We start from the raw sequence: 12,673 nt of genomic DNA on the forward strand, positions 1-12,673 counted from the left end.
TTGACAGGTGGCTGCACAGACACAATATACGGAACTATATAAAAGTCTAAGTCATATATATCTAGAGTGTCTAAGTACTGTAGTAATTTTATGTATGGCACTGTACTTCTGTACTTCTCACGACATATGCGAGTGATGATAAACCTGTTTCTGATATGTGTCTCTATCGTGGATTGAGGGTAGGAAGGTGAATCATAGTTGGGAAAAGAGGAAGGGAGAAGGGAGAAAGTGGGAAGCACAGGAGAGCCATTCTGTAATGATCAATAAACCAATTGTTTGGAACTAAATAACCTTGTCTGGTGTCTCAGGGCTGGGTGTGTCTGCACCTGTGCCGACCCCCTGCCCCGGCACTTCCTCTCTGCCACCTGTCCTACACCCATCTCACTGCTTTCCACCTGCACCATTCCCAATATCTTTTGCTCCTACCAGATTAACAAACTCACTCCTGCTTCACTTTGACAAATACAGCAAGTTGCATAAATCTTAGCTATATATATATGTGATAATAAATTTACTTTGAACTTTGACTCTAGTAAATAAAAATGAGGCCACTCTTGCACAAAAGTGAGCAGAAAGAGACAATGTAACTGTTTTCAGTTCTTATCTGATAGGATCTGGATTCAAAATTTCAGAGTCATTGTCACCTTATGAGCTGGTAGAAATATTCTCTTCCTTCTCCTGTGAAGTTATAAAAGGGTTTGCACCTGAACACAAATCTCAATCCTTAATGAGGAGCAGACATATCCTAATATAGCTCCCAAACATTTCCAAAATTTAATTTTATAGGCGCAAGGAATTCAAATTGCAATTTAGTTCTCATTGACCAAAAATGTTCTATCTTTTTCTATATATAACATAATGTCTGGTTTTGTAATGAGTCACTGACTGGCAAAGGTCTCTGAATTCCACACCAGTTCAACTCCATTAATTATATGAACTGAAATGAAAATAGGAATTGCTTATTGCTTCTCTCCATTATACAACCCATTTTAATGCAAAGCCTTTTAAGAAAAGTCAAGATCTCAAACAATCAATTAGATGATTGAATATTATAGGTTATTGAAAATTACTTCATTTACCTTTGAAATACGTAATTCGGTTGATAAATTTCCTGTACATTTAATAGCTGCTAAAAAGTCAACCATGCATTTCCCACCTTGGGAATTGCCTAATATGTTTACCACATGCTTCCATTTAGAAAAGTTCCACATTAGTCACAACTTCTCACTCTTGACTGAATTTTTCATACTTGAACAGAAACAGACCTATTCCAAGAATTATATGAAAAACTAATACCGAAGAAGTGACTCAAGGGAGCTATCAATTATGGATTGACATAATCCATGAAAGTCTACCTCCTTGTTTGAATCTGTTATACTAATGAAGAAGTCACACTTCATTTGAGTAATGTGAACCACTTTTCTTCATACTTTTTACTGATCACAGCTGAGAGATTATATCACTAGCTGGTTTCCACTTCCTGTACCAGGAGCTGACAGGAGTATAAAGCTGTGTGCCTGGTGCAGAACTCGAAGGGATTGTATTTGTCTCGAGGATAGAACTGGCACCTTGCTGCTGGCTCCAACCTATAGAATATGCCGCTGAAGTCTTTTGAATGCTGGTCCCTGCTCTTTTTCTTCTTCCTTCCATTTTGCCTATGCCAGGAAGAATACTCGGAGGTGAGCGTGAACATTATTGCAAACTTGACAAAAGTAGTTGAGAACAATGACACTTCCAGGTATTTAAAGAACCAACAGACCGAAGCTAAGAACCACCAAAATCGGGTAGATTCCAGACCATCAGCAGCTGCCAAGACAGAAAAAAATCAAAAAAAGCCGAAAAGAAAAAAAATTGAAACTAAGGTGATAGAACAGCCAACTTCTGTTAGCATCCAGGTACTCAGATCTGATTTTATATGCAAAGATAGTTGCAAGCCTGAGGCTATTTGACTTCGCTTTGCTTAAACTGAAATGCATTGAATTTTAGGATAATAAATGTTCGTCGAAATTTTGTTAACATTTGCATTTCTTGTATCCTGAATTTTCACAAAGACTTCTGCTCAGAAAAAAAGCATCATCTTTATATATTATTTGCTTTAAGACCACTTGCTAGATTGCTTATAAAATCAAATCAAATAATTAATTAAATAAAATCCTGATTAGATTGAATAGTCGTTTAAACTTTAATTAATTCTTTTTAGAAGTATAATTTGAGTGCATATTTTTCTATTTGGGGCAGGAAAATATTAAAGATATTTTTCCTCCTAACTACTCTGTTAAATTTGTTATGCTTGCTCATGAGGTCAATTTTTGAAATTTTGATAAATGTTCGAATTAAAAATAATTATCTATTCACAGCCTCAGTTTGAAACAGTTTATATGATGAAGTGCAATGTTTGTTTAATCAAATCAGAATAATATCAGGCTATGAATACTTCAAAAAATGGTAAAGATATCAAACGCCACTATACCAGTTCTTAAAAAGTTCAGCCATGTTGCTATCTAATATTTTTTCTCTGCTTAAGTTGTCTTAATGACATTTTTCAAAAGATAATACTGAGGCGATTTAGCACACAAGGGTCTCTGCTGAACAAAGATTCCTGCAAACACTGTTCAATTGTTAAGATATAAAATATGCAAATTGTGTTAGCTGAAAAATTACGCAGATATATTGCCATTAGCCAACATGATCTTGTCTCAGTAAAATATAATTGCACTTCATTAAATAAAATGTTATTCTAATCCTAGTCTTCAGCATGAACCTACATACAAAATATTGATTTGAATCAATACTCTATTTTGCTCAAGAAGGTCAAACAATTCTGAGGAAGGCCATTCTGCTGCTTTTAAATGTATTGGAGCTATTTCTATTTCACATTGCTTCAGATTCTTTGACACTTATCTTCCTGAAGTCAATATAATTCCCTCTAAAGGGGTGTAATTCAATTGGCTATATCATTTAATCAGGGTAATATTTTTCCTATGAGTACTATTGTCACAATGATTGCAGAGTTTTAATTACTTCCTAACTGTAATGAAGATAACATTAAACATGGCATCACTGATGTTGTCTGCTTATTTGTAAATAAAAATTGGGTTAAATATCTGTCATAAGTTTATCCAATATGAAATGGCAATGAAGAGAAACTAATATAATTGTGAACCCTTAATGCATTCAATTGATTTGTCAGATGTCTATTACACTTACAGATGTGCTTATAGAATCATAGAGTTTTACACCATTGTATTCGGCTATTTGGTCCATCATATGGTTGTTGACCATCACACTTATCGAAAAGACCATAAAGCCATAAGACATAGAAGCGGAATTAGGTCATTTGGCCCATTGAGTCTCCTCTGCCATTTGATCATGGCTGATTTATGCATTATCCCTCTCAATCCTATTCTTCTTCTTTCTCCCCATAGCCTTTGACACCTTTACTAATCAAGAACCTATCAACCTCTGGTTTAAATATACCCAATGGCTTGGCCTCCACAGCCGTACCTGGCAATGAATTCCACAGGTTCACTACCCTCTGGATAAAGAAATTCTTCTCCATCTCTGTTCCAAAGAGATGTCCTTCGGCCATGAGGCTTCGCCTTGCGCTTTTAAACTCTGCCACTTTTGGAATGTCCTCTGCATGTCCACTCCACTGATCCCACTAGCCTACATTAATTCCATATCCCTCTATGCCCTGTTCATCTGAGCACTGGTCCATACACCTTGCTTGGGGAAAGTAACTAGTTTTAAGTCTGGTGGTCCTGGCATAGATGTTACATAGCCTCCTCCCTGATGGGGATTAAATGTCAAACCATATACAGAAAGGAAAACAGAGGGAAAATAAGTTTGGATTAATACCCAGACAAAGAATGAAAAAAAGAATAAATCAAGGACATCTTCAAGGTGCAATCCCTGAAAAAATAGTGACGTTTATCATTAAGGACTCCCTTCACCAAGGACATGCCCTCTTCTCAGTGCTACAAACAGGTAAGGAGACACAGGAAGCTGAAGGTTCACACTCACCAATTCAGGAACAGCTCTTTCTCTTTGCCATCAGTTTTCAGAACGGACATTGGACAAAAGTAGCAAGACACTATCTTGCTACTTTTTTTCCTCTCTTTTTGCACTAATTTAATTTAGCATTTGAATATACATACCTACATATATTCTTCTTATGGAAACTTACAGTTTTTATTATGTATTGCAATGTACTGTTGCCACATAGCAACAAATTTCATGACATATATAGTGATATTAAATCTGATTCTGAGTCAGATTTATGATTTTTTAATTTAATTCAGAAATTCACAGCAGAATGAAAATTCACACTTTGAAGTGTTCACATTCTGGGGCACTGTGACTAACTGAACATTGACTTTGAAAGGGCACTTCCAGAATTATCTACAGGAGTTAACTGTTTTTGAGGCAAACTGAAGGTGTAAACGTAGGAACTTGCTGAAACAAATGAAGTCAGTAAATGTTTGAAATGCTTAGATCAGAGAGCAATTAAGAGAAATAGAGTCAATGTTGAGGTCAATGACCTTTGAAATTCCTGGGAAAGCATAAAGACAAGTTGGCATCAATATAACACAAGCAGCAAGCTAATGGCAGGGCAGTCTCCTTTTACTTTTCATAAGTTGCTAGCCAACTTATACATTCACACAAGCAAATATTGTACCTACACTGTTTCTGCAGCAAATTCTGGCAATGTTCATTAACATACCGACATACACTCAGTTTGCAGTCAGCCTTTCCGCTTTATTTTACTCATAATGTCACAGCAGCTGCAGTTCGATGCTGTCATCCATAACCAGAACAAACATCAATTACAATATTTTTTATGATTATCCTATAGAACATAGATAGCTTAGGTTTAAATCTGCATTCTCCCAGACATTTATTCAGCTTAATTTAATAAATAACTCTGGCAGCCTCCGCACTCAGCTTTTTATGGCAGAATACTGACAGAATTTCAGTGAATTAAATATATTTCCTGCCTTGGCAGGGTGAGAAAAAAACAAGTCATCATTGCTTGTCATAGCTGGGGCTAAGCATTTGCTCCTTTCTGTTATCACTGGAACTGCACACTGTTCTAAGAGGAGCAAAGAGAATACACCATGCACTTCTGCTGCTGTAGCCCATCCAAAGCTTTGACAAGTTGTGCATTCGGAGACGCCCTTCTGCACATCATTGTTGTAAGGTGTGGTTATTTGAGTTACTGTCACCTTCCTGCCAGCTTGACCCAGCCTGGTCATTCTCTCTGATATCTCTGAATATAAACACATTTTGGCCCACAGAAATGCATCTCACTGGATGTTTTCTTTTTGTTTCTCACACCACTCTCTGCAAACTCTAGATACTATTGGGTGTGAAAATCCCAGGAGAACAGCAGTTTTTGAGATACTTAAACCACCCCCGTCCAGAATCAACAACCATTTCACGGTCAAAGCCAGTTGGATCACATTTCTTCCCCATTCTGACGTTTGGTCTGAACAATATCATAACCGTTTGCCAAAGTCTGCATGTTTTTATGCAATGAGTTGCTGCCACATGATTGGCAGATTAGCTATTTGCATTAGCGAGCAGTTGTACAGGTGCATCTAATAAAGTGGCAACTGAGAGTTGATACAATTTAGGAGGAGGCTACTCATCCTTTCAGGCCTGTTCCAGCATTTAATAAAACCATAGTATGCTAGTAATGTCAACTGTTCAGTCCTGCCAGTACTCCTTCTCCCTTTCATTCTTAACAATTTATCAGCTTTGCCTTAAAATATTCAAAAACTCTGCTTCCACTGCCCTTGGATGAATTGTTCCAAGAGTCTTCTGAGAGAAAAGGATTCACCTTAACTCTACCTTCACAGAGCCACCCTGCGTTTTGAATTGTGTCATAAGACCATAAGACATAGAAGCAGAAGTAGAGCATTCGGTCCATTGAGTTTTCTCCACCATTCCATCGTGGCCGATTTACTTTCCCTTTCAACCCCATTCTCCCCATAACCTATAATGCCCTTACTAATCAAGGGTCTATTTACCTTTGCTTTAAATATACCTAATGACTTGATCTCCACAGTTATTTGTGATCATGAGTTCCACAGATTCACCATCCTCTGGCGAGAAAGATTCCTCCTTATCCTCCTTAGAAGGAGATTCCTCCTTCTAACGGGCATCCTACTTTTCTGAGGCTGTGCCCTCTGGTCTTAGACACACCCACTATAAGAAACATCCTCTCCACATCCACTCTATCTAGGTCTTTCAATATTCGATGGGTTTCAATGAGATCCCCTCTCATGCCTCCGAACTCCAACAAGTACTGACCCAGAATTATCAAACATTTCATCTAATTCTAGACTTGATCCTTGTCAGTATAACGTAGTGTTGATGCAACTCACCACCATGGTCAATCACCAAGAGATGGGATGCACTTCCTCGAGAATCACGATAAAACAAATCATATACAGAAACTTGTTATCCTAAAGTCAGATCAGTTGTCTAGTGTCATGCTTCTACCATTAATTTAAGCTGTTACTGAAGTAAACTTGCAAATTAAAAATGAATTTTCTCTTTTTGAGGAACAACATGAGGTTGTGGATAGGCCTTCTCGTTTAGAATGTACCCATTGCTGTTACCGAGGAGAGCCTGGTCCTCGGGGTTGGCCTGGTCCCCCTGGTCAGTCTGGAATTCCAGGTGAGTTCTTCATTCCACCTTTTTCGGCTATAGTCTTATTAAATAAGTGCTCAGATTCCTAACTAAACTAATCCCTTCTGCCCACACAACATCCATATCCTTCCACATCCAGAGGGAGACATGAGTAACTCTAAATTACTTGGCATTACCATATCAGAGGATATGTCTTTGGACAAGTATGTAGGTATCATTACAAAAAAGGCGTGACAAAGCATCTACTTTCTTAAAAGTCTGCATAGATTCTGCACATCATCTAAAACTTTGACAAACTTCTATAGATGCACAGTGCAAAATACCCCGACTGCTTGCATCATGGCCTGGTGTAGAAACACTAACGTCCAAAAATGGAAAATTCTAGCGAAAGTGGTGGACACAGCCCGACCTATCACAGGCAAAGCCGTCCCCACCACAGAGCAAGCTTACAAGGAATGAGAAAGCAGCATCCATTACCATGGACCCTCATCAAGCAGCTTAGAAGGCACATGGAGTTTAGAAAAAAAGGTTAGAAAAATACAGGGCTATGCGGGTAGGGAAATTCCAGGTAGCTTCTTGAGTAGGTTACATGGTCAGCACAACATTGTGAGCCAAAGGGCCTGTAAAGTGCTGTACATTTCTATGTTTTACTCCTACTATCATTGACCAGGGAGGTACAGGAGCCTTAGTACGCTCACCACTAAGTTCAGGAACAGTTATTACCTTACAGCCTGAACTAGCATGGACAACTTCACTCATCTCAAGTCCGAACTGATTCCGCAATGCACAGACTTGTTTTTGAGGACTCTACGAGTCATGTTCTCACTACCTGTCGACCAATTTATTTATCTATCTGTTTGTTTATTTATTTATGGCACAATATGTCTTCTTTTACATTTTGCTTTCTTTGACAGTCTTTGTTAGTGTATTGTTTTCATAAATTTTATTGTATTTATTTAATTCCCTGTAAATGCCTGCAAGAAAATAGATCTCAAGGTAATGTATGGTGATGTACTATATACTGTACATCCTTTGACATAAACTTGCTTTGACTATGATAAGTCCAGTTTGACTTTGAGATTCTGCATAGTCATATGTCTATCCATTAGCTTCTTGAACTCCCCTATCCTATTTGCTCCGTTTCTTAAACACCCCTATTGGCAAACACCATTCAAACTGGATGTTCAATTACCACAAGAATACAACATGGATCAGCATCATAATCTGATAAGCATTCAAGGAAGGACAACACATACTGACCTTGGCAGCAATGCCCACAATCTAAAAGTGAATAAAAATTTTGAAAAGAAATAAAATTACACAGTATTTGACTTTGAGAATTTGATTACATTTGTTAGCTTGTAGATGGTCAATGTGAAGTAAGAATTATACTTTATTTCTTTCTTTAGACAAGATGGAGTGTCTGATATATGCAATTTCTTTTAACAAATATTTTCAAGTTAATATTCACACCTATCGTCTTTTTGTGCAAATTAAAGAAACTGAGCGGTGGCATTGAAATTAACCAGAGATTTTTAACAATAACAACAGGTACCATGTATTTACAGAATGAAAACATTATTGAAAACATGCACAACTTCTGACATTTGTTAAAAAAGCAGACTGAACCTTTAGCATTGTAGTAGTTACGTGACTAGACAGACAATCCGTAGACCTAGGCTAATAGTCTAGGCAGAGCATGAAATTGAATCGTGCAAAGCTTGCAATCATAAATTGAGGATCTGAACATAGTTTTACAAAATTGGGAAAAAAAGCAAGTACAGGTAAAAGTAACCACAAAGCTGTCAAATACAATGTAAAATCCTGTTGGATTATGAAAGTTTTTCAGGAATGTGAACTTCCACCCTTATCTACTCTGAATTGTATTAACAGTTCCTTAACCAAATGCGACTGACTTTTAACCGCCTTATGAAATGACTTAGTGGCTTAGTAAATGCCTTCTGAAATCACCTAGTAGATGTGGAAAGAAGATCTGCTCAACCACAAATAGGCATAAAACCCTAGTTCCATCAGCAACACCATCCGTGAATTGAATTTCTACTTTAATTAGCACTAATTTATCCTGCTTGAATTAACTTTTATCTTAACATATACAAGTTGGAAGTATGTATTTGTTATTGCTGGTAATCTGAACTCTGTTTATCAAAACAGATTGGAGTGGTCTGTTTTCTTAAACAAAGTAATACACAATTTGGTGTTCTATGTTCCCTTCACACTGGGTGATAGAAAAATGAAAAGTTATGTAGAAGGGAAGAATTAGATTGATCTTGTAGTGAGTTAACAGGTCAGCAAAACACCACGGGCCAAAAGGCCTGTAATGTTCTATGTTTTATGTTCTAATAATTTTATGGTCAATGTTCCCGCATTTTACATGCTGGACTGCACAAGGATAAACAGAATTGGAATTAATTTATTATTGTCACATACTGAGATACAGTGAAAAGCTGGACTTGCATACTGTTTATACAGATTAAAACATTACACAGTGCATTGAGCTAGAGCAAGATAAAACAATAATAGAGTGCAGAATAAAATGTAACAACTACAGAGAAAGTCAGAATCCCAACCTGCAAAAACTCATTTCAGGGCGGTAGCACCATCAATTTGCAGGAGAGGTGGGTTGTCTGCAATAGAGTAGCTCCTTAGCAGCTAGCCAGCTAGTTTAAATAATATTAGCTATGCTAATGAACAAATGACACCTGTTAAACTCACCTCAACATGTCTTTTAAATTTTAACCCACCACGGACAATAGAAAAGTCACTCTTGCAAACAGTGCAGTGAGCAACCCTGTCATTATTTTTGACCCCTATTAGGCAGGGGTACACTGTAGTGTTGTCTGGGGTGAAATATGTTTTAAATTTTATTTGTTTTTGGAACACTCTGCCATGGTGCGTTCGTTCTCTCTCTCTCTCTCTCTCCCTCTCTCTCCCTCTCTCTCCCTCTCTCCCCCCTCTCTCCCCCCTCTCTCCCCCTCTCTCCCCCTCTCTCCCCCTCTCTCCCCTCTCTCTCCCCCTCTCTCTCCCCCTCTCTCTCCCCCTCTCTCTCCTCCTCTCTCTCCTCTCTCTCCCCCCCAGGATATTGTTTATGATTTTTGGGCATCAGGGAGCCGCTATCAATATGCGGGAGACTCCCGGAACTTCCAGGAGAGGTGGGATCTCTGGAAAGTGCAGTGCAGGTAAACAATAATACTAAGTTTCAATATTATTGTGGGGTAAAATGTGAGGTCAACAGTGTGTCTTATCGTACGAGGAAACCATTTAACGCTCTTATAAAAACAGGTCGGAGCTGTCCTTGAGCCCGATGGTATGTGCTTTCAGGTTTTTCTATCTTTTCTGCTTGACGGAAGGGGGAGAAGAGAGAACGTCCACAGTGGATAGGGTTAAAGTTCAGGGTCTGTGAGTCTTTGAGTCTACTGGGGAAGTTGGAGGCCTGGTGTCTGTGAGTCCACACGTTCAGTGGAGGCTGAGACCTGGGGACAGCCTGTCCTGGGGTTGGGGGTTCGATGTGAAGGAGGAAAGGGGCTTGCTTTGTTGTTGTTTAGTCTTGATGCTGTTGTTGTTGCTGTTCATTGTTGTTCCGCCGAACATTTACTTATTTAACAGTACAGCACACAATAGGCCTTTCTGGCCCTTTGAGCCACACCACCCCTTAACTCCAATTAACCCGAACCTAATGGGCCAATTTACAATGACCAGTTAACCTATCTGGTATGTCTTTGGACTGTCGGAGAAAACCGGAGCTCCTAGGGAATGCCCATGCATTCCACAGAGAGGACATATTGGGACTCCTTACTGAGCAGTGCTGGAATTGAATTCCGAATTCCAGGACACCCTGAGCTGGAACAACATTCTGCCAGTCACTATGCTACATGGTGCATTGTGCTACATGTTATGTTCTGCAGCTCCAAAACATAAAACTAACTGAAAGAAAGCAGCAGAGCCAGGAATAACATGAGTTCACTTCAGTTTTTCTGTTTAGCGAGGCACGCACTTACCATGTGGTGGCACGATAATGTATGCCGTTCACGTATTTTTACATATAAACTGTAAAGAATTATTTTTACAAAGAATGCTTCATCAAACAACTTATTTACAATATTACTGAAATATTAAACACACAACCCTACGTTGGTAACCAAATGTGTGGCAACGCTTGCAAGGATGTAGCACCATAAGACATAGGAACAGAATTAGGCCATTCAGCCCATCGATTCTGCATTGACTTTCCATCATGGCTGATCCAGATCCCACTCAATCTCATATACCTGCCTTCTCGCCATATCCTATGATGCCCTGACTGATCAGGAAATAATTAATTTCCACCTTAAATATACCCATGGACTTGGCCTCCACTGCAGTCTGTGGCGGAGCATTCCAGAGATTCACTACTCTCCAGCTAAAAAAAATTCTTCCTTACCTCTGTTCTAAAAGGTTTTCCCCTCAATTTTGAGACTGTGCCCTTTAGTTCTGGATATCCGAACCACAGGAAACATCCTCCACGCATCCACCCTACCTAGTCCTTTCAACATTCAGTTGGTTTCAATGGGATCCCCCCTGCATTCTTCTAAATTCCAGTGAGTACAGGCCCAAAGCTGCCAAAAGCTCCTCATATATTAACCCCTTCATTCCCAAAACCATCCTCGTGAACCTCCTCTGGACCCTCTCCGATGACAACACATCACTTCTGAGATATGGGGCTCAAAACTATTGACAATTCTCCAAGTGTGGCCTGACTAGTGTCATATAAAGGCTCAGCATTATCTCCTTGTTTTTATATTCTATTCCCCTTAAAATAAATGCCAACATTGCATTTGCCTTCTTTACCACAGTCTCAACCTGTAGATTAACCTTTGTGAGTCTTGTACGAAGATGCCTAAGTCCCTCTGCACCTCCGATGTTTGAAACTTCTCTCCATTTAGACAATAGTCCAATCTATTGTTTCTTTATCAAAATGCATTATCACGTATTTCCCAACGCTCTTTTCCATCTGCCACTTTTTTGCTCATTCTTCCAATTTGTCTAAGTCCTGCTGCAATTGCATTGCTTCATCAGTACTACCTACCCCAGCACCTATCTTTGTATCATCCGCAAACTTTGACACAAGGCCATCAATACTATTATCTAGATCATTGACAAATAATGTGAAAAGTAGTGGTCCTAATACTAACTCCCAAGAAACACCACTACTCGCTGGCAGCCAATCAGAAAAGGCCCCTTTTATTCCCACTTGCTGCCTCCTGCCTGCCAGCCATTCCTCTATCCATGCCAGTATCTTTCCTGTAACACCATAGGATTTTATCTTGTTAAGCAGCTTCATGTGTGGCACCTTATCAAATGCCTTCTGAGAATCCAAGTAAACAACATCCACTGCCTTTCCTTTGTCCACCCTGCTTGGTATTTCCTCGAAGATTTGTCAGGCAAGATTTCCCTTTACAGAAACCAAGCTGACGTGACTTATTTTATCATTAGTCTCCAAGTACCTCAAAACCACATCCTTAATAATAGACTTCAACTCTTTCCCAACATTGAGATTAGGCTAACTGGCCATTAATTTCCTTTCTTTTGCTGTCCTCCCTTCTTAAATTGTGGAGTGACATCTGAAATCCTCCAGATTCAGATGTCACTCCAGAATCTAGTGATACTTGAAAGATCATTTGACATTTCTTTGTCCCCCATACTACCTCATTGGCATCATTTTCCAGTGGTCCAGTATCATCTCTCACCTCCTTTTTACTCTTTATATAACTAAAAACTTCTGGTATCCTGCTTTATATTATTGGCTAGTCTATCCTCATATTTCAAATTTTCCCTTCTTATAGCTTTTTATTTGTATTTTGTTGGAGTTTAAAAGCTTCCCAATCATCCAACTTTCCACTCACTTTTGCTACCTTATATGCCCTTTCCTTGGCTTTTATACAGTCCTTAACTTCCTTTGCCAGCCACAGTTCCTTACCTCTGCCATTTGAGAACTTCTTCTGTGAGACAAATCTATCCT

The 12,673-nt window shown here is 38.9% G+C and overlaps 1 protein-coding gene across 1 annotated transcript in view; it reads left to right on the forward strand.

The window, feature by feature from the left end:
• The first annotated feature begins 861 nt into the window (after nt 1-861).
• LOC132404992 (complement C1q tumor necrosis factor-related protein 3-like) overlaps nt 862-12,673 on the forward strand; it is a 36,306-nt gene continuing 24,494 nt past the window's right edge. Inside the window, exons 1-2 of the mRNA XM_059989653.1 lie at nt 862-1,895; nt 6,570-6,684. Coding sequence (XP_059845636.1) covers nt 1,596-1,895; nt 6,570-6,684 — 415 coding nt within the window. The 5' untranslated portion in view covers nt 862-1,595. The remainder of the gene's footprint in view (nt 1,896-6,569; nt 6,685-12,673) is intronic.

Source organism: Hypanus sabinus, chromosome 14, assembly GCF_030144855.1.
Source record: "Hypanus sabinus isolate sHypSab1 chromosome 14, sHypSab1.hap1, whole genome shotgun sequence".
In the NCBI taxonomy this organism is placed as follows: domain Eukaryota; kingdom Metazoa; phylum Chordata; class Chondrichthyes; order Myliobatiformes; family Dasyatidae; genus Hypanus; species Hypanus sabinus.